This window comes from Schistocerca serialis, chromosome 1, assembly GCF_023864345.2.
Source record: "Schistocerca serialis cubense isolate TAMUIC-IGC-003099 chromosome 1, iqSchSeri2.2, whole genome shotgun sequence".
NCBI lineage: Eukaryota > Metazoa > Arthropoda > Insecta > Orthoptera > Acrididae > Schistocerca > Schistocerca serialis.
In genome coordinates, this window is record NC_064638.1 from 767,304,151 (window position 1) to 767,332,055 (window position 27,905).

The following is a 27,905-nucleotide window of genomic DNA, read 5'->3' on the forward strand; positions in this document are numbered from 1 at the left end:
TCAATAATTCTGAAGAAATTTAATCTCAGTGGTTTATCAAATTATTCTTGCTATATCATCATCATCATCATCATAATCATCCCTTTATTTTTGTAACAGTGTCATCAAGGTTCTTTCCTTCAATAGCTCTTATATATATTCCTTCCACCTTTCAGCCTTCTCTTCTTTGCTTAGTACTGGCTTGCCACCTAACCTCTTATAGTCATAAAGGCGCTTCTCTTGCCTCCAAATCATTTTTCATTTTGCTATAAGTGGCATCTGTCTTTCTCATTGTCATGAATGCTTCTATGGATTTTTATTTCTCCTCTAACCATACCTGGTTTGCCATTTTTTACTTCCTGTCAAACTCATTTTCAAGACCCCTATATTTTCTTTACCCTGCAGCATTTTTTATACTTTCTGCCATCATTAATTAAGTATCTCATGTTTTTTTTTCCATTGGTTTCTCCTTGGCTTTGTTGTTTTGGCTATTTGAAACTCTGCTGCCTTTCCTATTTCATTCCTCATAGGTCTCCATTTGTCTTCTATCGTATTCTTAACACCATTTCAATCAAACATAGCCTGATGTTTCTTCCAAAACACTCACCTCTGGCCCTTTCAACTTATCCAATTTCAATACCTTTAATATCCAACATTCCTGTAATTTCTTTGGTTTTTCTCTGGATTTTGTAATTAATAAATTGTCCTTAGGGTCCATATCTGCCGCTAGAAATGTTTTGCAGTTTACAATCTAGTTTCTAAATCTGTGTCCTACCCTTATACAGGGTGTTTGGAAATACCCATTACAAACTTCTAGGACTTACAGAGAGGACTGAGTACATAATATTTTGAATAGGAATCCATGTCTGGAAATGTACCGTTTCCATTCTACGACAGTTTCGATTCAGATTTTTATCTCATCCACTTCTGCTCGAGGAACTGAATTAGACATGATGCAGTACAATTATTAGCTAATATCTCAACATCCATTTTTCACTTAAGCACATTTGATAGTATTAACACTTAAATACTACATGTTTAAATCATTTGAAACATAACAGAACCCAGCATACTGTACATACAGAAGAGCACCGAAGCATTACAACAGTGGCTCGATGTGGTGATCACAAAGGTTGTTACTGAAATGGTACCTACGAAGCATTTTCTAGTAAACTCTCCATCTCACCTGATGTCTCTTCAATTTATAGTGTAGTGGTTAGAACTTGTGGCATCAGATCTTCCTCTGTCTCTACAGGAGTCTTGTAAATTTCACTTTGCATATAATCTCACAAGTAGTCCACAGGAGTTAACCCCATGATCGTAGCAGCCACATGATTGGACAACACTGACCTATCCATCTGACACCATAGCATCTGTTGAGATGTTACCAAAACATTCATGAAAAGTGAGGTGGGGCAACATCATGCTGAATCTATATTTCCTGGCTCACCTTCCAAGAACCGGTCCAAAATGTTTTATAGGAACATCATGTATGCAGGGCCAGTTAGCTGGAGTGGAAAGAGGTATGGCCCAATCACATGACCATCCAGAATACATGCCCTCGTGTCAATACCAAAGCGGTGTCGAAATCCCTGAACATGCATCGCACAAAAGTTTTCATCTGCCCAGACATGGCTGTTTTGCAAATTCAGAACACAGTTGCTAGTGAACTTACATTCATTTGTGAACTGAACTCGACGTGGAACCTGGGATGTGTTGATGCAACAGTGCAGGAACGACATGCATTGGCATGTACCCTTTGTAAGTGGTACGGATGTAATTGTTACTCGTATAGAACATCCCTGATGATACTGTGGCTAACACTCACAGCACACACTGTATAACTTGGGCAAAACATTTGTGTAATGGCATTCCACATAGCAGAAAACCTTCATGATACAGCCACCTAGCAGCTCTCTCATTACTGCGAACTTTGCCATACACAAGGAACAAGTCTGTGTATTCTGAAAATGTAACCAAAACCACGTTTACATGAATCAAAGTCACAGAGGCATTGATTAAGTCTCACAGTAAGGCAGCCTGTAAGTGATATCAGGTGACCATTTGACATAGCTCATGTCAAACTGTCCACCCACTGCATATCGGGACAGGCAACTATTTGACTTTTCTCTTTCCCTCAGCAGACGTGGATGTGTTACACATCTGTATTGATACCACAGTAGAATGGAAATTGTACATTTCCAGACATGTGTTGCTATTCAAAATATTATGCACTCATACCCCTCTATAAGTCCTAGAAGTCGGTTACAGTAATTTCCAAAAATCCATACCATAAGTCTTAAATCAAGTGTCTGCAATGTGCAAATCACGCTCTGTGCAAAATTCTTGAAGCAGCTATCCCTTTCATTCATTCCCCCCCCCCCCCCCCTCCCCCCCAACCAGTCACAGTGAAATTTTCATTTCACTTAAGAAACTGAATAATTCATTTCGTCTCATCATAAAGTTTTTTCAATTTCTTTTATTGTCTTCATATTACTGAAGCTGTAAATTCTTGAATGTGACATATCAAATACGGAAACACAGTTCATCGTTTCAATTTATGATGCAAATGATTTATTTATAACATATTGTAATACAGAGCTAAATTAATTACTATTCTTATTATTAATAATCCTGTGCTATACAAAAATTGTGTTAATATCCAATCAAACAGTACACATATTCCAATTTCACAATTCCTGAACTTCACACTGGAGGGAAAATCAAGAGTAAAGTATTCTAACAGATTAGGTATATTTAGATAAATGCACCATAAGAAGCAATGAGAACTCCAGAATAATAGGATGTCATATTATTTTCGGGTCATAGTACTTATGTTGTCTTTATGTCTTCAGCTATTCTGAGCTACTCGCACCAAATCATGGCAATGTTGCTGCAAATAAAAGTCAACAACCACCTTATATACCTTACATCAATGAATATGAGGATTGGGTGTCAGTACAACTACTCATGTATATATTCCACAAATGGAAAGTCGGTTGATTCTTACATTACATTATAATAACATATGTAGCTCCCAGAAAACAACTATTAGATATTCTCTGCATATTAATGTTATACTTTGCAGAGTTTTACCACATTTAAAGTCAAATTAGTATACCATGCAAACAACATCTCTTATCAATAGTCAGTATTTATTCATTTATTACAGACTATAACACATTAGCCAATCTTCTGCTACAAAATCATGCAATGTCATGCCCAGAAATAATCCCATGTCTATTCTACAGTTACATACCAAAAAGCAAAAGCACTTACATAAAGGTTAGGGAAGAAAGTGTGTTATACACTGCCTTTGTGACAAAAGGGAGCAACAGAAGGAAGTCATAATGAAAGACAGATATTTGACTTTTTTATTTTATCATGAACAATTTGTATAATATTTCTAATCAAAAGTAAAACATCCACTTCTTCCACAAACACATGTATATAAAAATTAAAGTTTTTCTAAAGCACAGCCCAACAATGTCAAATCTCTTCCCACAACAGGCAATTTACAGTTTCCCTTCAATATTAATGAAAATTATTTTCCCATTTACAATACATTAAATTATTAGATGACTTGTAGATATATACCTTCCACTTATTATGGGGTGTTAACTGAGTGGCAGTACTACAAGGATGAATGTTTTGAGTGCTTGTGTTATTTAGTGTTGAATTTGTGTTGTTATAGTTGATTATTACGTAACTGGAAGATAGGTCGATACCTAATGTGAGTCACTGTCAAGTAACCTGTCAATTAGTATTCTCATCTGGATGGACAGATTGTCATACTACTATCAAATGCCTTCTCTCTCCACAAAATAATAAAGGGAAGGGGATAGAGGTGCAAGCTCTGATGACCAAAAACTGCAAGTACTGTTGGGTGATGAAATTGTATTCTATGTCAATATTCAAACTTCCTACATCACTTTGTGTGCCCCTGTGTGCATCCATACAAAACACACTAGCTGTAGCACATGGCAGCATACCAACAGACAGTAATGTACTTACTGAACAGAATAATATTAGTCACCCAATTAAAAGAGCACTCTTGTCACTTTGGAGAGCTGTATTAGGTTGTCATGACCCCTGCAACTGGCAGTGAAGTCGTTTGTATATGCCAATCACTTGTAAATAATCAACACATAAGAAGGGTCGATGTACAGGTGTGACAGAAAGGGAGAGAGGAGGTATCATGTTTGGACATGCCTACTATCACAAAATGAATGAAGCTCCTCAGTTTGTATATGTATGAAGTTGACAGTTCAATGTGTCCACACACGACATTTATACAACTCCACAGTCATGCAACAAAGCATAAGAACAGTAGTCCTAGAATGATCTTAATGAAGAGACAGAGACACGTGTCTCACCTTGTCAATGACTGTTCGTTTCACATCCGAAAGAAATTGTTGCAGTTAGTGAATGCAGATTTGTCACAACCAGCTTTTGAATGAACACTGTTAACAGAACTGAATGCTATCGGACATTTGGAGTCAGTATGTTGCGAAAGGTCATTGTTCACATAAGCACATACAGCAGTGTGTCTTCAATGAGCCAAATAACACACAAACTGAACAGTAATTTAAAAGGAGGTGTGAAGTGCAGTTTGACAAATTGTGATTTTGCCTCTTTTCAAATGAGGCAAAATGTTAAGTGCACCGGTGACCCAATGAGACATTTATCCCACAGTGTGTGAAGGGTGTAGTAGCACCTAGAGATGGTTCTTCAATGCTGAGAAGGTGTTTTTCAACAATGACTTGGGCCTACTCGTTTGATTACCATGAACATGAAACAGGATGTTTAATTCAACATTCTCAGTGACTAAGTGCTACAACTTGATGATGAGTATACTGTGAATACTCCCATCTTCCAAAATGGCAAAAAGACTTGTTCACAAGATTGGTTTGATGAACATTCAACTGTACCTCATCTGGCCTGGTAAATGATCTGATCGTAATCTCTCAGAAAATGTGTGTGACTAGTTAGAATGGCAAGTGGAATGTAGCAATTGACATTCTTGCAATTCATAGTGCTATGGAGTCTAATCATCAATGAGTAGCTTCATCTAGGTATGTCATACCTGAAGAAACTTTCAGGCACACTCTCTCACTGAGCTGCCATTATCGAGACTAGAGGTGCGTTACATGGTATTAGTGTTGTGTTCCCTGGAGGTCTCTTTTCTTTGTGTGTGCTCACTTTCAGACCCGATATTTTCCCTATTAGATTTAAGAATACTATGACTGTGAGTACATTACTGGAGGAGGATTTGCAACAACCAGTCACTATTTACACTTTTGGAATTATTGTTTTCTTCTTCACTGTTTTTGGTTGGTTTTTATTTTATTATTATTATTTTTTTTCATTTTTCTGCAAGATTCCTACATAGAACAAACAGGGGACTTAACACTTATTCTCACCATGAACACCATTATATATTGCAATTTAAATGTGACTCCATGATTTCCTATAGCTTTATCTGGGAGTAACAGGCAAGGGAGACAGGGCAGGAGGGAGGGAGGGGGGGGGGGGGGAGGGGGATGAGGCTGTTGGTTTCAAGTTCTTACACCCAAACCTCCAGATGTCAGACACTCAGTTCAGTAACAAATATTGTATGTTGATAGAGTATCAACCAAAACACTGATTTAGTTCATGCTTTGTGCTGTCGTCCATTACAACAGGCTTAACGAGTAATTAAAAGTAACACCAGAACTCTGGAGCACAGGAAAAGCATAACTGTGAGTGATTGTTTTTTAGATCTCATGTGGGTGAGTTGGCAGAGCATGACGTTGTCGTACCCAAGGTCCTGCATTCAAACCCCACTAATGACAATTTTTTGAAGCTGTGTACAAGTGAAATTGTCATATGCAACAACATTTTCCTGAAATGTGAAAGCATTTTTCTGAGCTTGTGACAATGTTCTTTTGGCAGTCTGCTTTCAGTTTATTAGTTGAAAGTAGCAAACCCATAGAATATCAAACAATGGAAAATCCAGGATGGAATGTAACAATACGAGAGAAGGAAAGTTGCTACTCACCAGCAACATCTCAGCATCTCCGCTATATGGTTTGTATAGATAGGTGTGGGGTTCTGTTGGACATGTGCGACAGAACGGACACAACTCATGACGAAGCAGCTAGTGCATTTTTAGTTTCACAGAATAAACAAACGATCAGAACAACAGAATAAAGAAACAATTGCATCACACATACAGAAATATTAATAGTAACAACAACAACAACATCATCAACAACAACAACAACAACAACTGATTGCAAATGTAAATTCCCATATACATCAGATGTGCGTGCTGTGGCTCAAGTCTCGTGTTTGTGCACGCACAGACAAATGGGTCTGCAGTTGCTAGGCAGTCGGCACATTACAGGTACTGTTGTTGCGCAATATGACTTCATAGGATGTTATTGACATTCTCGTTGAACTGTTCATTAGCAACTGTAACTGATCAATGGAAAGCGATGAACATCAAGGGAGAGGAAACACTAGATATCAACGAGTGCACACCAGGTGGATTACAATTGTTGTTTTGTGGCCAAGGTAATGTGCTAGAGCTGATGTCTCTAATGTCGTTGCCAGAAGGGTTGACCAGCAATGGAAAAGATGAAATACCACAGAAGGAGTAAAGGGGAAGTGTTTTACTCAAGAAACATGAAAATCGAAATGCTCAAATATTGGTTTAACATCCAACAGCAGCCAAATCCAACCCCAATATTTGCACATCACACAATGTCTGCAATGAAAAACAGATTTTGCACTAGATGTCCTGCATGGTGTATGTTGTATGAATGGAAACAGTAGTGGGAAAATGGAGAGTTAATGTCTGTGAAGCAGAAGTATGAACATATTAAAATACAAGTGATGGAGATTTTCATACACCATCGCCAGGAAGGTCAATACGTTCACGGTATAGACATCAATGTGGGCAAAAACAAAAGCAGGGCAGTTAAACGTACCAAGATTTGACGCCAGTGACAGTTGGGTCTTGTGCTGGAAGTGTAAATACAATATTGAAAGTTGTAAAGTCATATCTTTTGTTACAGTGAAAATGTACCACAACATAAATGACATCCACAAAATGGTAGAGGACTGGCAACAAGCAATTCGTGCACTCATGACAGCCTACACAGATGCAAATATCTACAACACCGACGAAAGTGGATTCAACAAGGAGATGACTGTGGGCCGCACTCTTTGAACTAAAGGTTCTAAAGATGTTATAGGAGCTGTACAGTCTGTTTACGCAACAACCGATATGTACACAATTATTCTATTGTACATAAAAAACAAAGATGCTGTAACTTAGCAAACGAGAAAGCGCTGGTAGATAGACACAATAAAAAACACACAAACACACACAAATTTCAAGCTTTCACAACCCAAGGTTGCTTCATCAGGAAAGAGGAAAGGAGAGGGAAAGATGAAAGGATGCGGGTTTTAAGGGAGAGGGTGAGGAGTCATTCAAATCCCGGGAGTGGAAAGACTTACCTCAGGGGGGAAAAGGGACAGGTATACTCACACACACACACACACACACACACACACACACACACACACACACACACACTTCCATCTGCACATATACAGACACAGGCAGACATAACATATCCATCTGCACATATACAGACACAGGCAGACATAACATGCCTGCCTGTGTCTGTATATGTGCAGGTGTATGTGTGTGTGTGTATGTGTATGTGTGTGTGTGTGTGTGTGTGTGGGGGCGCGCGCGCGAATATACCTGTCCTTTTTTCCCCCTAAGGTAAGTCTTTCCGCTCCCGGGATTGGTATGACTCCTTCCCCTCTCCCTTAAAACTCACATCCTTTCGTCTTTCCCTCTCCTTCCCTCTTTCATGATGAAGCAACCTTGGGTTGCCAAAGCTTGAAATTTATGTGTGTGTTTGTGTGTTTTTTATTGTGTCTATCTACCAGCACTTTCTCGTTTGGTAAGTTACAGTATCTTTGTTTTTATATATATACACTCCTGGAAATGGAAAAAAGAACACATTGACACCGGTGTGTCAGACCCACCATACTTGCTCCGGACACTGCGAGAGGGCTGTACAAGCAATGATCACACGCACGGCACAGCGGACACACCAGGAACCGCGGTGTTGGCCGTCGAATGGCGCTAGCTGCGCAGCATTTGTGCACCGCCGCCGTCAGTGTCAGCCAGTTTGCCGTGGCATACGGAGCTCCATCGCAGTCTTTAACACTGGTAGCATGCCGCGACAGCGTGGACGTGAGCCGTATGTGCAGTTGACGGACTTTGAGCGAGGGCGTATAGTGGGCATGCGGGAGGCCAGGTGGACGTACCGCCGAATTGCTCAACACGTGGGGCGTGAGGTCTCCACAGTACATCGATGTTGTCACCAGTGGTCGGCGGAAGGTGCACGTGCCCGTCGACCTGGGACCGGACCGCAGCGACGCACGGATGCACGCCAAGACTGTAGGATCCTACGCAGTGCCGTAGGGGACCGCACCGCCACTTCCCAGCAAATTAGGGACACTGTTGCTCCTGGGGTATCGGCGAGGACCATTCGCAACCGTCTCCGTGAAGCTGGGCTACGGTCCCGCACACCGTTAGGCCGTCTTCCGCTCACGCCCCAAAATCGTGCAGCCCGCCTCCAGTGGTGTCGCGACAGGCGTGAATGGAGGGACGAATGGAGACGTGTCGTCTTCAGCGATGAGAGTCGCTTCTGCCTTGGTGCCAATGACGGTCGTATGCGTGTTTGGCGCCGTGCAGGTGAGCGCCACAATCAGGACTGCATACGACCGAGGCACACAGGCCAACACCCGGCGTCATGGTGTGGGGAGCGATCTCCTACACTGGCCGTACACCACTGGTGATCGTCGAGGGGACACTGAATAGAGCACGGTACATCCAAACCGTCATCGAACCCATCGTTCTACCATTCTACCGGCAAGGGAACTTGCTGTTCCAACAGGACAATGCACGTCCGCATGTATCCCAACGTGCTCTAGAAGGTGTAAGTCAACTACCCTGGCCAGCAGGATCTCCGGATCTGTCCCCCATTGAGCATGTTTGGGACTGGATGAAGCGTCGTCTCACGCGGTCTGCACGTCCAGCACGAACGCTGGTCCAACTGAGGCGCCAGGTGGAAATGGCATGGCAAGCCGTTCCACAGGACTACATCCAGCATCTCTACGATCGTCTCCATGGGAGAATAGCAGCCTGCATTGCTGCGAAAGGTGGATATACACTGTACTAGTGCCGACATTGTGCATGCTCTGTTGCCTGTGTCTATGTGCCTCTGGTTCTGTCAGTGTGATCATGTGCTGTATCTGACCCCAGGAATGTGTCAATAAAGTTTCCCCTTCCTGGGACAATGAATTCACGGTGTTCTTATTTCAATTTCCAGGAGTGTATATATATATATTTTTACCATGTGGAATGTTTCCCTCTATTATATTCAATTATTCTATTGGTTTCACAAGTGGGGAAACTTTCTCCAAAGCTGTTTCATGTCCTTCAAGTGCCTTGCTCTTTGAGTACTCCTACATGTCAGTCCACGTTTCCAGCAGCAAATTTAATTGTCCACTCTTTCTACTCCAGCAAAATGACCAAAGACCTGTTCAGGACATTTCTACAAGAAGTGGTAGTGGAACAAATCAGTGGAGAGAAACTTCTGCTAATACTAGATTCTTGCAAGCCCCACAAAGATGCCAGCATTCTTCGTGACCTGCACGTAAAAAATAATCTACCAGAAGACAAAAGCACAATTCATGTAATTCCAACAAACACAACCTCAATTTGTCAACCGCTTAATCTTCATTTCATCAGAATGCACAAGCATACGATTTGTAAAATTTCTGATGCTGCTCAAGATTCTTCAGAAGACATTAGTCTGTAACAATGGAATAATCTTCTTAAGCTGCTATCCCTCACATACAGCCAGTTGTGTTCTCCACTTTTCTATAATTCTCATGGTTATGAATAGAAGAAAATGGCTAACTTGTTGATGCACCCAGACCCTTTGAAACTTTCACAAAGTTCTGTTTCAGACACAAGTTTTCATTCTGCAATCTGGACGCAAATGTGGGATGCACTGAATGTGAGCTTCACACAATTCTTTGTATACAACCATTATTGGAAGCCTTTGTTCGTGAATGAATGACACTGTGTGCATGGGGGGGGGGGGGGTTTGCAATCATTTTTGAATGTTATGTGCTTCTTATAGATCCTATTATTTTGTTTATTACCATTACTACTACTACTACAACAACAATTACTTCCGCACAAGTGACGCAATTGTTTCTTTATTTTCTGTTCTGATTGTATATTCTGTGAAACTACAAATGTACTCTATAGGTCTACTACTTTGAAAGAAATGTCACGAAAGCAGACTGCCAAGTAAACATTGCTATAAACTTCAAACAGCCCTTTTACATGTCCTAAACATGTTGTCCCATACAACACTTTCGTTGTCCCATACAACACTTTCACAGACAATACAGTAAAAAATTATCATCATTGGAGATTGAACTGAGAACCCTTGGTATGACAATCTAACAGGCTACCATCTTTCCCACAGAAACTACAGGTATTAGTTACTCACAATTATGCTTTTCCAGTGTTCCATAGTTTTGGTGTTCCTTTTAAGTCATGTTTATGCCTGTTCTGCCGGATGACAGTACATAGTATGAACTAAATTGGAGTTTGGTATGAATCTCAGTGTCTGACTTTAGGAAGTTTGGTGTTAGCAGGAAGTAATATTGTCAATACTGTTATTTATATATCCCACTGGACTGATACTAAAAATCAAGTACGCAAATGTTCTCATTTATCTTTTAAATATTTTTAATTCTTTAAGATCAGTTCTTAAATATTTTCATGTACGTCAACTTTTTTGTTGTCTCTTGGTTTTTCCAAAACACTTATTACCACAGAGATGCTTTGAAGTCACTCATCTATCAAGTTCACAAAATACAGAAGTCTCAGAACCTCCTAGTGTGTTTCCAAGTAACTGGTGAATGAAGATTGCTCTTCAATTTGAAAATAGCACAAACTGTTTTTAAATCTTATTAACACATGTCTGCATATACCACAACAAGACAGACACATGTCCTGTAGATATCTGTCTTAAAGTGAGTTGGGTTAATTTCTCATATAGTGCAGCTGTACACAAGGTTGGTTAGTAACACAGATCAGCTGGGAATTCCTTCTGTTGGGAACTCCTTCTGTTGGATACAGGCTACTGCAATCCTCTGCTGATGCTGTTGCCATTTTGTAGGTTAGAACTAAGTATATACATTTTATTTTTCATTTGTCATTTATATTTCACCTATAGTGGAAGCAGGGAATAGTTATATCACTCTTGTGCATTGACATCCAGGGTATGACCTGTTTTAAATCTGATGTGGTGTCCATGAGATGAACATCATTGGCGACACCATCCAACTGTCATCAGGAAACTTGAACAGAGGTCAACTGAACAATTCATAAAGTTATTAGAATCCTTTTACAGTATTCTTCCTCAGTTAAGTATTTCCATCGCACAGCTTCCCAAAGTCTAAGAATGTGCTATGCAATAGATTAGCCTTCTCTCTCTCACTATCTTTAATTTGAGTTAAGTAGTTGCAAAGATGGTAGTGGATGTCCTTCAAGGAAATCATATTGGTTGATGATGAAATGGATTACGCTGGGAATTCCACAGAAGAAACAACACAACACAAAGTTTCTTTCTGTAAAACAAACTGGATATTGGATGACAGTCCAGAATTCAGATGAAGTTACATTTTACTGGAAGACTAGATTTTATTTTCTTTGTGATGAATCATCCTGCAAACAGCTGATTATCTGCCAGAATATCCTCACAGATATCCTCGATATGAATATCGTCTTTTTAAAAGAATAAACCACCATTGACTGTGTATTATATTATTTATCTTTTGTAGTTTCCATACTTCAGTTTTTATGCCATTATCAAGGATGATGCTAAAGGTTGTTAGACCATTATTAAGTCATATTTGTCAAGGCAGTCCAAAGCAGGTAAACAAGGCTAACACATGTCTTTAAGATTAAATGTCTTTTTTAATCTATTTTGCTGATGGTATAACTAAAGGAATAAAAAGTAGTATCAGCCTTCTTACTGAAAAGGCAGCTAATTAAATATCTGAAAACAACAGATGGTTCGAGACTAATGGGCCATCATTCAATTTAGACAAGATTCACTACATACAATGCAGTATTTCTCAAAGATTTACTCAAGTTATAAAAAAGTCCACTCAAAAAATGAAAACAAGAAGTAGCTAGTGTTAAGTCTTCGAAACTACAATTGTTGGAAAACCCACTCCCTAGTATTAATGCAGCACCCTCGTTCAGCTATTTTTGCAGTGTGCTACGTTTTTGCTACAGTTTACCTAAAAATGGACAAATTAGTTTATTCTGTATATTTCCGTTCACTAATGAGTATGGAGTTATGTTTTGGTTAAACCTAATTTACAAAGTTGTTATAAAATCAAAAATAATCAAATATCGATAATATAATGTAAATGGACAGATAAAAACATCTACTCACCAAGCGGCAGCAGGGGAACACACACACAAAATGATTTAACTTTCACAAGCTTTTGGAGCCAGTGGCTCCTTCTTCTGGCAGAAGAGTTGAACAGGAAGGAAGAGGGGCAAAGGAAAAGGACTGGAGAAGTTTAGGGAAAGGGGTAAAGTTTAGAAACGTAGGCGAGAACCCCGGGTCAGGGGTTGCGATTTTTTAAACTGTACCCCTTTCCCTAAAACTCTCCAGTCCTTTTCCTTCACCCCTCTTCCTCCCTGTATAACTCTTCCACCAGAAGAAGGAGCCATTGGCTCTGAAAGCTTGTGAAAGTTTAATACTTTTGTGTGTGTGTGTGTGTGTGTGTGTGTGTGTGTGTGTGTGTGTGTTGTTCCCTGCCACCACTTGGTGAGTAGATTTTTTTAAATCTGTCTATTTACATTAATTTACAGGGTTGGTATTTTTAAAATAGAGAAGAATGCTATCACAATTATATCTAGTGCTAGCTATCAAACATTTTGCACAGATCTCTTCAAAAATTAAAGACTTCAAGCATATAACATAATTACATAAATACACAGTTATATGTGTAGTCAAAACTGTTAATGAGCATATTAAATTTGATGAGATTTAAGACTGCATTAACTAGAGTAGCACACATTACCTCACGTGGCTTACAGCTTTGCTCCTCCTAAGGAGCTCTTTCATTTTTGACTGGTAGCTTCCTTATTGAGCCAAGTTTACTTCTCTCAAGTCATTAGTCTTTTTTTCTTTCTCCCAAGTTAACAGTAGAGAAGCTTTTGAAATGTGGTGTTACAGAAGAATGTTGAAGATCAGATAGGTCGATCATGTTAACTAATGAGGAAATACTGAATAGAATTGGGAGGCAACAAATTTGTGACACAGCTTGACCACAAGAAGGATCAGTTGACATAACACTTTCTGAGACATCAAGGGATCACCAGTTCAGTATTGAAGATTAGTGTGGGAGGTAAAAGTCATAGAGGGAGACCAAGGGAGGAGAATAGTAAGCAGATTCAGAAAGGTGTAGGTTGCAGTAGTTATTCGGAGATGAAGAGGTTCGCACAGGATAGAGTAGCATGGAGAGCTGCATCAAATCAGTCTCCGGACTGAAGACCACATGTCAGCAGTCTTATCAATGGTCTTCCAGGCTTTTGTGTATCTTCATCTCTAGTTGCTTGTAATAGAAATCACACACAAGAGTATGTACACCCAGTTTGGTATCACTATACCATTCTTCCTGTCTGCTATCTTGAAAACTACAAATTTAACCAATCTGAGTAATGTATTGGGACTATCACTTGAGTGCCTCCCTTCTTTCACCAAGGTTCCAACCAAGATTTCACCTCTTTCATTTCCTTACAGTCTCCATAAATATATAAGACTTCAGACAGTTGTTTCATTTATAACAGACTAAACATTGTGGCATAGTGATTAAGGCACTGCACTTGTCGGGAGATCAGTGATTCAACTTATATACAGGCATCCATCTTCCCACAAATGCCACATTGGTTCATTTGAAAGAAGGACACTAGCAATAGCCAGTCACATCTTTGTGCAAGCTGAGGGCACAAGAAATAACTATTCACATCTTTGTGCAAGCCAAGCCTGTGATTTAATTAAATATCTCACTGTTGATGAGATATCAAATGCTCAGACTGCTTATTAGTATTGATCAAGCATTAATCTGTTATTATCTTTCGAAGGAAATAAAGTTCAGACCATTTTCATGTCTTGTTTGATTCTGCTCTATTTTGATACTTTGTTTAATAGAAAAAAAGCTAGTTGCACTGATTCCTGTAGAATATAGATTTAAATGTGGTATCATAAACAAATTGATTTATAAATCTTTAATTACTTTTCGGTTTTCTTTCATAGGCACTTTAGAGGCACACACCTCATAGGTACAATTACTAACTGAATAGGGTGTTTGACAAAGCAGAAATTCCATTTCATATCATTTCATGAAGTCAATGTATTTCCTTCTTCTACACAGAAGTTAAAATCCAAATGGTGATAGGACAAATTTCTTTACTAAGTGGTGAGGTTCCTGGGTTCTCCACTTTTGCCACTGTTTTATTGGTATTTGCAAATGTCAGAAATTACTCACCTGTTACTTCATTAATATTTTTAAAAATTGTCCAGCAAATGGAAAATGTTTATTAAGTCCTCTGTTCTAGGAATTACTCAACATAGTACTTTGTATCACACACTGGGTTGTTCTTCCAAGTTCACAACCCTAGGACTGATTTGCAGAAGTTCTACAAACAACACAGACATTGAGCATTATGGTGGATGTACTCTAAGCCTGCCTCTTGCATTTTTATATTCTGGCACACCTTCCAACATAGTGTGGAAGAGAGTTTCAAGTATCTGAGTGTGCCCATTTATGTATCTCATCATCATCATCTTAATCATCTCTCTCAGTTCTGGCATTTTATCAGTTGAAGGACTGCTTCATCTGGCATCTTAGCTGACTTGCAATTTTGAGCATCCTTATGAAACACCAGATTTCAAAGTTTTTGACCACCTCCTTTCATCTGCTAAAAAAGTCCTCGTCTACCATCCATATAAAGGGTTTTATTAGTTGTTTTTGGGTATGTATGCCTGATGTAAAAATCATTTCCTTTTCAGAAAGCTACTTTATCCTGATTTCTTCTGCTTTTATTTTTTCCTAAGCCCATGTGACGTTATACAGCTTACTCCCACTGTCCAAATTCTTCTACTCATTTGGAGATATGGCTTGAAGTGTTTGCTCTCTATGAGGAACTTCATTTTCTACTTGTTTGTTTTCATATTCTGCACATTAATTATTGGATGTATCCTACATTAAGAACAGTGAGGAAAACTGGGCTTTACAAATTATAGTTCTATTACAATGTAGGTGGTACATAATAATTTTTCTGAGAGAGACAAATGTTACCAAATGTGAAGCATTCCATTTCTGTAACATTAATATTCAGAAGCTTTCGACAAATTGATAAAACTGGAGTAGATACAATTTTAAAGTGGTTGCAAGTTTAAGTGTACAAGGTACTGATCATATGATACCTGTACATGTCACTATTGTACTATAACCATGTGAATGTATTAGCACTACCAGATAATGAACGGGACAGAGTATCACTCACCAATATATGAGCAATAATTGTGAACTGAAGAAGTGAATTAAAATTTATGCTGCAGCCAGGACTTGCACCTGGGTCTTCTTGCTTACTAGGCAGATATGCTGACCATTACACCACTGCAGCATTATGGTCAACATAACTGCACGAACTACTGAAGTCAAATACCTTCCCCAACACAAACACCAATTCACATCTCCCCTTATATTGTCACTATTACCAGGGCTCTCTGACATTGAAATAGCGCCCCAGCATTGAACGTAATTAGGAAGTGCTGTACTACATGCGATTGTATAGATCTTAAATTAAATTTTCTCCAAGACATTTAAGTATCTAATTTACCTACAATAACATTGGAAGCTGAAGAGGTGAATTAAAATTTGTGCTGCAGCTGGGATTCGAACCTCGGTCAGATAAGTTGACCATTACACCACCGCAGCATTATAGTCCACATAGCTGCACGAATCACCCAAGTCAAATACCGCAGCACAAATTTAAATGCACTTCTTCAGCTTCCAATGTTATCGTAGATATATTAGAGACTTAAATGTCTGCGGGGAAATTTAATTTAAGAATAGCTGTGAAGATTACACAATATGCTTCTACTGTGTAAGTCTTAAGCAGTCATGCAACTTGTCTGATGAGGAAACTCTTTTATACCTTGGATGCTTGTTATTAACTTAAAATTACACCATGAAAATTGAGAACAGAAGGGCAAAATGTGCCATGTACTTTTTTTTTGTTATATTTTCTGTAACACGCTGTTATGTTTAATGTTTCAGATAACATTCTGAGCTTTCTGCTGATTATGGTGATGTGTGACGAATTCTACAATAAGAGTAATAAGACATGAATGTGCTTGTCAAGAAAACTGGAGAAATTCCAAATAATGAGCTTGAATGAAAAACTGGATGTAAAATCCAATTATTAATTGAATCTACTTTAAATCTCAAAGAATGTTCACTCCAATTTGAAACTACTAGTTATAAAAAAAAGTAATAAAAAAGTCACATTCCACGTGGGAAAATATATAAAAAACAAAAATGCTGTAACTTACCAAACGAGAAAGCGCTGGTAGATAGACACAATAAAAAACACACAGAGACAAATTTCAAGCTTTCGCAACCCAAGGTTGCTTCATCAGCAAAGAGGGAAGGAGAGGGAAAGACGAAAGGATGTGGGTTTTAAGGAGAGGGTAAGGAGTCATTCCAATCCCGGGAGCGGAAAGACTTACCTTAGGGGGAAAAAGGGACAGGTATACACGCGCGCTCGCACCCACACACACACACACACACATCCGCACATATACAGACACACGCAGACATATGTAAAGGCAAAGAGTTTGGGCAGAGATGTCAGTCGAGGCGGAAGTACTGAGGCAAAGATGATGTTGAGTGGCAAGTGGTGTACGAGAGGCGGCAACTTGAAATTAGCGGTTACCCACCAGGCCTCAACCTCCGCTAATTTAAAGTTGCCGCCCCTCGTACATCACTTGTCACTCAACATCTTTGCCTCAGTACTTCCACCTCGACTGACATCTCTGCCCAAACTCTTTGCCTTTACATGTGTCTGCTTGTGTCTGTATATGTGCGGGTGTGTGTGTGTGTGTGTGTGTGTGTGTGTGTGTGTGTGTGTGTGGGCGCGCGCGCGAATATACCTGTCCTTTTTTCCCCCTAAGGTAAGTCTTTCCGCTCCCGGGATTGGAATGACTCCTTACCCTCTCCTTAAAACCCACATCCTTTCGTCTTTCCATCTCCTTCCCTCTTTCCTGATGAAGCAACCTTGGGTTGCGAAAGCTTGAAATTTGTGTCTGTGTTTGTGTGTTTTTTTATTGTGTCTATCTACCAGTGCTTTCTCGTTTGGTAAGTCACAGCATCTTTGTTTTTAATGTAATAAAAAAGTCACAATGATAAGCAAGAAAAAAGGTGCCTAATGTCTACATATGCACGTCTGCATAAAAAAAAAGAAAGATGTGCATTTAGAGCAAAGACAGATTTGTTAGCATTCCCACTCAATGTTAGAAAATGGAAAATATGGAAAATATAGGAATATAATGCTGTGCTCCATGCTCTACAAAGTGGTCTGATTTCTCATGTACCTCTCGCTCAATCAGCTTTTCAACATATTCTACGGTGCGAACTTTCACCTCGCCTGTTTGCTCATCTATGTATTCTTCTGTTCGTGTTGTCACCTTTTCCCCGACTACTCTCTCAGATTCACGCACCTTTGTTGCACCTTCTCTGGCCCGCAGGGCCAACTTAGGAAAATCGTCACTAGAGGGCCGTAAAGCTGTGCGCAACTACCAGGGCAGACACAGGTTCGAGCAGGTTAGTCAAGTTATTCCTTAAAACTAAACTGTTTCAACATTAATGCATACCATTTTCAAGCAGCTAATGTACAAACTTTCACAACTGCTTCATAACAACTCTTGACAACATTTGAAAATTTAAAGCACATTCACAATATGATTACACTTCAATGCAATAGTGCTGTGCTAATGGTACTCAAAATGAAAAATAGCAGTTGTGAAAATTTTAAACAACTATTATGAGATTCACAAACTAATCTCTTTTGAAAATCATCTACAAAGCTCTGTTGTTCTATCATTTTACTGCTTATACAGATGCTGTAATAAAATTTTACATGGTCCAATAAATATAAATTCTGGGTTTTAAAAATGAAATAGCAACTGTTTTGAGTTATATTTTCACAAAAAAGAAAAAAATATAAAATCTGTCACTTTATAGCTGGAAAACTTCAGTATAAGTCTACAAAAAAACACGACAATGATGCTCCAAAATGGCATTTCTAAAAGATGCTAGCACAGGTTGTCCTTGCTAAGAAGTTATGTTCACTGGTGGGCAACACTATAGGTATCTGCAATGCAAGTCATGAATATGTTTAACTGTAGGAATCGAAGCACAAAAAGTGTCTTACTCACAGATTATTATTAACACTGTTAGCTGCCTGAAAAGTAGAACAAATACATCAACTGACAGTGCATTACCATCTCCATTACTTAATTTTTTCTTATTAATGTGTCAATGTTCATTACTGCAGTGAATACAAACACAAACATGTAAAACAGTAAAATGTTAATCAATTAACACACACAATAATCGAGAACATTACATTCTGACACCATTCCCAATAATTAAAGAGGAAACCCGAGACAGAATTTTCTTACACAGTACCCTCAAGCACTCCCAGTAAAATAAATATGTTGTTAACTCATGTTTTTCATGCCAAAAGAAAACAATCTATGTTATAAAATAGTGTGTTAAATTTGAACTGATGTTTTACATAAGATAATATTACTTACATATTTTTTGATGCTCTGTTCACTGTTGCAAAGAAACTACATTACTCTTAAGAGATTGGGTATGAAAAAAGTAAAGACACAGTTATTTATATGCTCTATCCTTATCAAGGATATAACAAAAATTATTAAACCTGGCTTCCACCAAATAATGTCTCCGCTTCTACCGGATTCAAATTCAGGTGACGCAAAGTATTTTCATTTACAAAAGACAAGCCAATAATGTGTGTTTGTAAACAATGCGAGGAACACAGTATGATTAAACGAATGTCCACTTCACGTTCTAGATTGTTGTTGTTGTTGTGGTCTTCAGTCCTGAGACTGGTTTGATGCAGCTCTCCATGCTACTCTATCCTGTGCAAGCTTTTTCATCTCCCAGTACCTACTGCAACCTACATCCTTCTGAATCTGCTTAGTGTATTCATCTCTTGGTCTCCCTCTACGATTTTTACCCTCCACGCTGCCCTCCAATACTAAATTGGTGATCCCTTGATGCCTCAGAACATGTCCTACCAACCGATCCCTTCTTCTGGTCAAGTTGTGCCACAAACTTCTCTTCTCCCCAATCCTATTCAATACTTCCTCATTAGTTATGTGATCTACCCATCTAATCTTCAGCATTCTTCTGTAGCACCACATTTCGAAAGCTTCTATTCTCTTCTTGTCCAAACTATTTATCGTCCATGTTTCACTTCCATACATGGCTACACTCCATACAAATACTTTCAGAAATGACTTCCTGACATTTAAATCAATACTGGATGTTAACAAATTTATCTTCTTCAGAAACGCTTTCCTTGCCATTGCCAGCCTACATTTTATATCCTCTCTACTTCGACCATCATCAGTTATTTTGCTCCCCAAATAGCAAAACTCCTTTACTACTTTAAGTGCCTCATTTCCTAATCTAATTCCCTCAGCATCACCCGACTTAATTAGACTACATTCCATTATCCTTGTTTTGCTTTTGTTGATGTTCATCTTATATCCTCCTTTCAAGACACTGTCCATTCCATTCAACTGCTCTTCCAAGTCCTTTGCTGTCTCTGACAGAATTACAATGTCATCGGCGAACCTCAAAGTTTTTATTTCTTCTCCATGAATTTTAATACCTACTCCGAATTTTTCTTTTGTTTCCTTTACTGCTTGCTCAATATACACATTGAACAACATCGGGGAGAGGCTACAACCCTGTCTTACTCCCTTCCCAACCACTGCTTCCCTTTCATGTCCCTCGACTAGATTACGAACACAAAATACATAATAAGCAAGTCAGAAAAATGCAGCAAACACTGCATTTTGAAATTTCATGTGGAAAGCCACTATGAGTTAGCCACTACAGCATATGCACAGGAACAATGCAAAATTTACTACGTTTAAATTTGATGGTTCCTCTTCTGCAGTATGTTGGGAGTTCCATGAAGAATGTCATCCAATAAGCATTTTATTACATATTCATGAATATGCAATGCACAATCAGTAGAATAGATTTTGTCAAATTGCTTTCTTACATGTTGTGAACTACAGAAATGTCTTCAATTTGTCTATGTTTGTATCAGCTTTCATAACAAACTCTTAGATGAAATAATATTGAGAGAAGGCAAAAATTTGGAATCAGACTACGAATAACAGAGACCTCCCTATCAAGCATACAGCTGCATTCCCTGCTGCAGACATTGTGGATTGGAGTCACTGGCTGGCGTGCTTTGGGTTACCAGTTCGAACCTGACCACCAGCAATAATTTCCATTTTTCAAAGTTTCTCCAAATTTCTTAGGTATGTGATGTTGGTAAAGTCTGTAATATTCAATGTTGGTACAAATATCAGCACCCGACATCCAGGAATCAGTTCCATTCTGTTATCGCTGATTGCTGGTGTTCATAATAAACATGCTTTTGATGATAATTTCGGTACTTCACTGACGACTCTGCTTTGGAATTTGGACTCTAGTGCGGTTAAGATGTGTCACTGTTTGGTGTAGGCAGAAAGTACTTCAAAACCTCTGTATCATCCTGTCTCCAATCAGTAAATGGAAAAGCTGTCACCTACATGGCCAGGAACTGGATTACAAGTAGTACATCATTCCCATTGTCTTTCGAGGGGCATTTGAGAAGTACGTGCAAAGTCCCAGAGATGGCACTACCGGCACGTATCGAGGTCTTGTTTAGTTAGTAGCACGTTTGGAAAGAACGCACACCAAGTTTCAGCCATATTGGTCTATTTCTTTGTGTCTGGCATTCAAGTGAATCAAGAAAGTCGACGAAATGGACGAAAAAGAATTTCGTGAGGCAATTAAACATTACTTCATGAAAAACAAAATGCCTCAGGAAACTAAGGAGAAGCTTGATAAACATTATGGTGACTCTGCACCTTCGATTAGAACAGTTTATAAGTGGTTTCAAAATTTTTCGGAGTGGCCATATGGGCACAAGAGGTGACAAATGTTCTGGACGCCCTGTGGAGATTATGATTCCAGAAATCATTGATAAAATCCACGATATGGTGTCGGATGACAGAACAGTTAAGGTGCGTGAGATTGCTAGTGCTGTGGGCATCTCGAATGAAAGGGTACATAATATTTTCCATAAACATTTGGACATGAGATAGCTATCCACAAAATGGGTTCCATGATGCTCACACTTGACCAAAAACGGAATCGTGTGAAGTGTTGCAGGGATGGTTTGCAGCTGTTCAGGAAGAATCCACAGGTCTTTAAGCATCGTTTCATCACTGTGGATGAAACATAGATACACTACTATACTCCTGGGACCAAAGAACAATCTAAAATATGGGTTACCAAGGGAGAATCTGCACCAAAAAAAGGCGAAGACCATTCATCCAGCCGGAAAGATTATGGTGACTGTCTTTTGGGATTCGCAAGGGATAATCCTCATCGACTAGCTGGAAAAGGGAAAAACTATTACAGATGCATATTATTCATCGTTATTTGACCATTTGAAAACCAAGCTGCAAGAAAAACGCCAGCAATTGGACAGCAAAAAAGTCTTTTTCCATCACAACAATGTACCAGCACACATCTCCGCAGTTGTGGTCGCAAAATTAATGGAAATAGTATTCCAACTCGTTTCACATCCAGCCTATTCTCCAGACTTGGCTCCCTCGGATTACTATTTGTTCCCCAGTTTGAAGAAATGGCTGGTGGGACAAAGATTTTATTCAAACGAGGAGGATATTGCAGCAACTAATAGCTATTATGCGGACTTGGACAATTCCTATTATTCGGGAGAGATCAACAAATTACAACAGCATTGAACGAAGTGTATAAGTCTAAAAGGAGACTACTGTTGTTGTTGTTGTTGTTGTTGTTGTTGTTGTTGTTGTGGTCTTCAGTCCTGGGACTGGTTTAATGCAGCTCTCCATGCTACTCTACCCTGTGAAAGCTTCTTCATCTCCCAGCACCTGCAACCTACATCCTTCTGAATTTGCTTAGTGTATTCATCTCTTGGTCTCCCTCTTTGATTTTTACCCTCCACACTGCCCTCCAATACTAAACTGGTGATCCTTCGATGCCTCCACATGTGTCCTACCAACCAATCCCTCCTTCTAGTCCAGTTGTTCCACAAACTACTCTTCTCCCCAATTCTATTCAATACCTCCTCATTAGTTATGTGATCTACCCAGCTAATCTTCAGCATTCTTCTATACCACCACACTTCGAAAGCTTCTATTCTCTTCTTGTCTAAACTATTTAATGTCCATGTTTCACTTCCATACACGGCTACACTCCATACAAATACTTTCACAAACAACTTCCTGACACTTAAATCTATGCTCGATGTTAACAAATTTTTCTTCTTCATAAACGCTTTCCTTGCCATTGCCAGTCTACATTTTATATCCTCTCTACTTCGACCACCATCAGTTATTTTGCTCCCCAAATAGCAAAACTCCTTTACTACTTTAAGTGTCTCATTTCCTAATCTAATTCCCTCAGCAGCACCCAACTTCATTCGACAACATTCCATTATCCTTGTTTTGCTTTTGTTGACTTTAGTCTTATATCCTCCTTTCAAGACACTTTCCATTCCGTTCAACTGCTTTTCCAGGACCTTTGCTGTCTCTGACAGAATTACAATGTCATCAGCGAACATCAAAGTTTTTATTTCTTCTCCATGGATTTTAATACCTACTCCGAATTTTTCTTTTGTTTTCTTTATTGCTTGCTCAATATACAGATTGGATAACATCAGGGAGAGGCTACAACCTTGTCTCACTCCCATCCCAACCACTGCTTCCCTTTCATGTCCCTCAACTCTTATAACTAGACCGCGGATTTTAGGTAAAAACCTATTTTGTTACTGAGTTCCTATTTGCATGAAAATTTGAACTTATGCATTTCATGACTATTTACACTTAATAGCGTTAATACTATAGGACCTAAAAAGGCCTATTTCGACGTTAGTGCCTATTTTTGCCTATTTCGGCTTTAATATCCTAAAAAGTGCCTATTTCATCATGTAAGACAGTCGCTCCAAGTTTTATCACACTATACGACTGATGGAAAAAAATATTTTCTGCCCAGCGTGCAGCGAGGTGGCTAGTTGATATGCGCTCATGCTTCGTATTTGCCTAACACTTCGGTCTTTTTCTATTTTTTTATATTGCTATCCCTGTTAATACCAAACACTCTTTATAGGTGTTTTATTATTCATATGTAAAAAATAGATCACGTATCTTTAGGTTAAAACCTATTTTTTTTTCCTAAGCACCAATTTGCATATAAGTTGGTACTTATGCATTTCATGACTAACTAAAATGAATACCGTTAGTTCTACAGGACCTAAAATTGCGTATTTCCACGCTGACGCCTAATTTTGCCTATTTCGGCATCAAAATCCTAAAAACTACCTATTTCGTTAATCTGACAGTTCTTGTGTTTTCAAAGATTAGAAAAAGGAAGTAAACTTAAAGGCTTTACGTCTCGTCGAAGGCGAAGGCCGTTAGAGACTGTTTACAATTCCTTTGCTTGCCTTACTAACAACAGCACTCGGTAAGGTTGAATGGTCATCCATCCAAGTACGTGCCGAGCGCGACAGTGTTTAACTTTGGTGAGCGAATGGGAACCGGTCAAAGATTTGAGTTACACATTAGAGTCGAACGTGGGAGTACTAAATGTTATATTTGAAAATATTTTGTTCACAGGATTCTGGCCAGCTGTGTATTTTCGCAAAGAAACAGTTTCATAGGCCTTAAGCTGAGCACGGATTAAAAAATCACAATGTTAATCGCAGACACCCTCTATAGCTAAATTACTGCCCTTCGCGCATATTCTCACTGCTGTCTACAGGCAGTCCTATCAAACTATCTGTTTGGTGAAAGGTAATATACGTGAATTTTCCAGTTCGAAAAATAATTTGCCAGTAATGAGATGTTTTCATCTGAAGCACCGGTAGATTCCATTCGCTTGTTCAGAAGGCGCGGCCATCTGTCAGGTGCCATTTGTCCCGCAACGAGTACAGTACTTCCCCTACCGCTCCCATGAACTGCAGTAAAAGGAAAAAAAACAGGTCATTGTTCACTTTTTCCCAGCGAAAACAAATCAGTACAGTGTATAGCGACCGATGTGTTAAGTGTTACTGACGTTCTAAGTGCAAAACAAATTCTAGTTTCTGTGTGAGAATACTACGCCATGCCGAAAACAGCTACTTCAAAGTCTACTCATTTTAGGCAGTGGCTGCAAGATTTTTCGCATTATACAACAGATGGGAAAATTATTTTCTGCCAAGCATGCAACAAAGAGTTTAGTTGATGTTTTTCTTAGACTTCTTATTTTCCTGTCACTTAGGATTCTTTTTTATCGCTATCCTTTAATAATTCGAAATACTCTTTATATGCGATTCTAAACTGCATTTCCCTTTTCTCTCATATTAGGTTTCGAGCGTTAAGAAATCTCACTTAACTCAGCGTGCAGATGGAATCGCACATAAAACTAATGTTGAACGAAAGTCAAAATTGAAGCAAACTCTTTTAACCAATAAATCTGGTGAATCCTCCGAAAAAAACAAGTTCTGCAGTGATTTGTGTCATGCACTTGTGGCAGCTAACATCCCCTTTCGGAAACTAGAAAAACCTATTTTCAGAGGTTTTCTTGAGAAGTACTGCCATCAGTCTATTCTTGCAGAGTCAACTTTATGTAAGAATTATGTGGATTCAGCTTACAATGCTGCATTGCACAGAATCCGAGAGAATCCGAGAAGATGTTGGAGAATCTTGTATATGGATTTCTGTGGATGGAACTACTGACAGTCGTGGCTGTTACATTGCAAACCTCATTATTGGCAAGCTAGATTCAGATGCACCATGCAGGGCTCATTTGATTTACTATAAACAGCTTGCAAAAACTAACCAACAAACAATAGCACAGTTTGTGAACAATGGGCTTAAGGTGCTATACCCAAACGGAGTGGATGAGAATAAGGTGCTTCTGGCCGTCACTGATGCTGCTGCACGTATGATAGCAGCGTTTCAACTATTAAAAGTATTCTACCTATTGATTCTGCACGTAACTTGTGTAGTACACGGGATCAACCGCATAGCAGAGCAAGTAAGGCTGCAATTTCCTAAAGTAACTGAAGTAATATCTATGGCGAAGAAAATTTTTGTTACGGCACCATCAAGAATACAGGCATTCAAAGAACAGCTTCCGCATGTCCCGTTGCCACCAGAGCCTGTTGTCACCCGCTGGGGCACGTGGCTGATAGCAGCAGAATACTATAGTACGCATCTCTCACCTGTCCAGAAGCTGGTTGAAAATATACCAGAAGATGCTGCATCCGTAACTACAGCAATGGAGTTACTCAAAGATTCTTCTTGAAAACGGTACTTATCTTACATTAGGGCCAACTACACATTTATGGCAAGAATAATTTCACAATTAGAAGGCTCAGGGAGACCTATCTACGACAATATTTCTTTGCTTGAAGAAGTCAAAATGAAAATTAATGAAGCGCCAGGTGAAGTAGGGGAAAAAGTACGGGCAAAAATGAAAACGGTTTTGCAGAAGGACACTGGCCTGAAGGAGTTGTGTGCAGCTGCCGACATAGTGGAAAATCCAGCACTCCTGACTGCAGCATTCCTGTCCAACATGTGCCGAAAATGAAGTACGCCCCCGTCACATCTGTTGATGTAGAACGTTATTTTTCAGCGTATAAATTGATTCTGACTGACAAGCGCCACAGTTATTCACTAGAAAACTTAGAAAAGATTTTGGTTATTTATTGTGATGCCAACTATGGTCAGAATATGTGAAACTACGAATGTATTAATTAAACCATTGCCACATCTTTTTACGGAGATCTTTATCTTGCAGTAACTCAAAAATATTTCGAGTTATGTTCAACATTAATGTCGTAGATTGCTGTGCTCTGTAACTGTGTAAATATTCATTCTTCTTGTTTTAATGACTAATAAGATGTTCATACTGTCAACACTGTGTATTTTAATTTATTTTTATTTTCAATGCATCATTTTTATTAGAGACTATTTTAGGTTTTATATAGCCTAAATGAACTACTGAAGGAGCCGATTTTAGGTGCCTAAAACACACTTTTTCACGACCTAAAAATCCGTGGTCTACTTATAACTGCCACCTGGTTTCTGTACAAATTGTAAATAGCCTTTCGCCCCTGTATTTTACCCCTACCACCTTTAGAATCTGAAAGAGAGTATTCCAGTCAACATTATCAAAAACTTTCTCTAAGTCTTCAAATGCTATGAACGTAGGTTTGCTTTTCCTTAATCTATTTTCTAAGATAAGTTGTAGGTTCAGTATTGCCTCACGTGTTCCAACATTTCTACAGAATCCAAATTGATCTTCCCCGAGGTTGGCTTCTACCAGTTTTTCCATTCGTCTGTAAAGAATTCGCGTTAGTATTTTGCAGCTGTGACTTAGTAAACTGATAGTTCGGTAATTTTCACATCTGTCAACACCTGCTTTCTTTGGGATTGGAATTATTATATTCTTCTTGAAATCTGAGGGTATTTCAGCTGTCTCGTACATCTTCCTCACAACATGGAAGAGTTTTGTCAGGACTGGCTCTCCCAAGGCTGTCAGTAGTTCTAATGGAATGTTGTCTACTCCCGGAGCCTTGTTTCGACTTAGGTCTTTCAGTGCTCTGTCAAACACTTTATGCAGTATCATATCTCCCATTTCATCTTCATCTACACCCTCTTCCATTTCCCTAATATTCTCCTCTCTCCTCAAGTACATCGCCCTTGTATAGACCCTCTATATACTCCTCCCACCTTTCTGCTTTCCCTTCTTTGCTTAGAACTGGGTTTCCATCGGAGCTCTTGATATTCATACAAGTGGTTCTCTTTTCTCCAATGGTCTCTTTAATTTTCCTGTGGGCAGTATCTATCTTACCCCTAGTGAGATAAGCCTCTACATCCTTACATTTGTCCTCTAGCCATCACTGCTTAGCCATTTTGCACTTCCTGTCAATCTCACTTTTGAGACATTTGTATTCCTTTTTGCCTGCTTCATTTACTGCATTTTTATATTTTCTCCTTTCATCAATTAAATTCAATACTTCTTCTGTTACCCAAGGGTTTCTACTAGTCCTCATCTTTTTACCCACTTGATCCTCTGCTGCCTTCACTACTTCATCCCTCAGAGCTACCCATTCTTCTTCTACTGTATTTCTTTCCCCCATTCCTGTCAATCATTCCCTAATGCTCTCCCTTCTTTCATGATTCTTGAACCAAGTGTTAGCTATGACTAAGTTATGCTCTGTGGAAAATTCTACCAGGCAGCTTCCTCTTTCATTTCTTACCCTAATCCATATTCAGCTACTACGTTTCCTTTTCTTCCTTTTCCTACTATTGAATTCCAGTCACCCATGACTATTAAATTTTTGTCTCCCTTCACTATCCGAATAATTTCTTTTATCTCATCATACATTTCAT

At 39.0% G+C, this 27,905-nt stretch overlaps 1 protein-coding gene and 1 non-coding gene across 10 annotated transcripts in view; both read right to left on the reverse strand.

Moving 5' to 3' along the window:
• The window catches only part of LOC126482432 (protein lap4), a 567,659-nt gene that overhangs the window by 11,967 nt on the left and 527,787 nt on the right, over positions 1-27,905 (reverse strand). For 7 of the 9 annotated variants that reach the window (XM_050106531.1, XM_050106532.1, XM_050106537.1 and 4 more), the window contains one exon: positions 17,757-17,957. The exons of 1 other annotated variant lie outside the window; for it this stretch is intronic. In XM_050106531.1, the coding sequence (XP_049962488.1) occupies positions 17,757-17,957 (201 nt within the window). Of the gene's footprint in view, positions 1-17,756; positions 17,958-18,599; positions 18,626-27,905 lie in introns of all 9 variants that reach the window. One more of the 9 variants, XM_050106536.1, reaches the window with a different exon arrangement.
• Trnat-agu (transfer RNA threonine (anticodon AGU)) lies at positions 15,712-15,784 on the reverse strand. Its single transcript has one exon. It is a non-coding gene; the product is annotated as a tRNA-Thr (tRNA).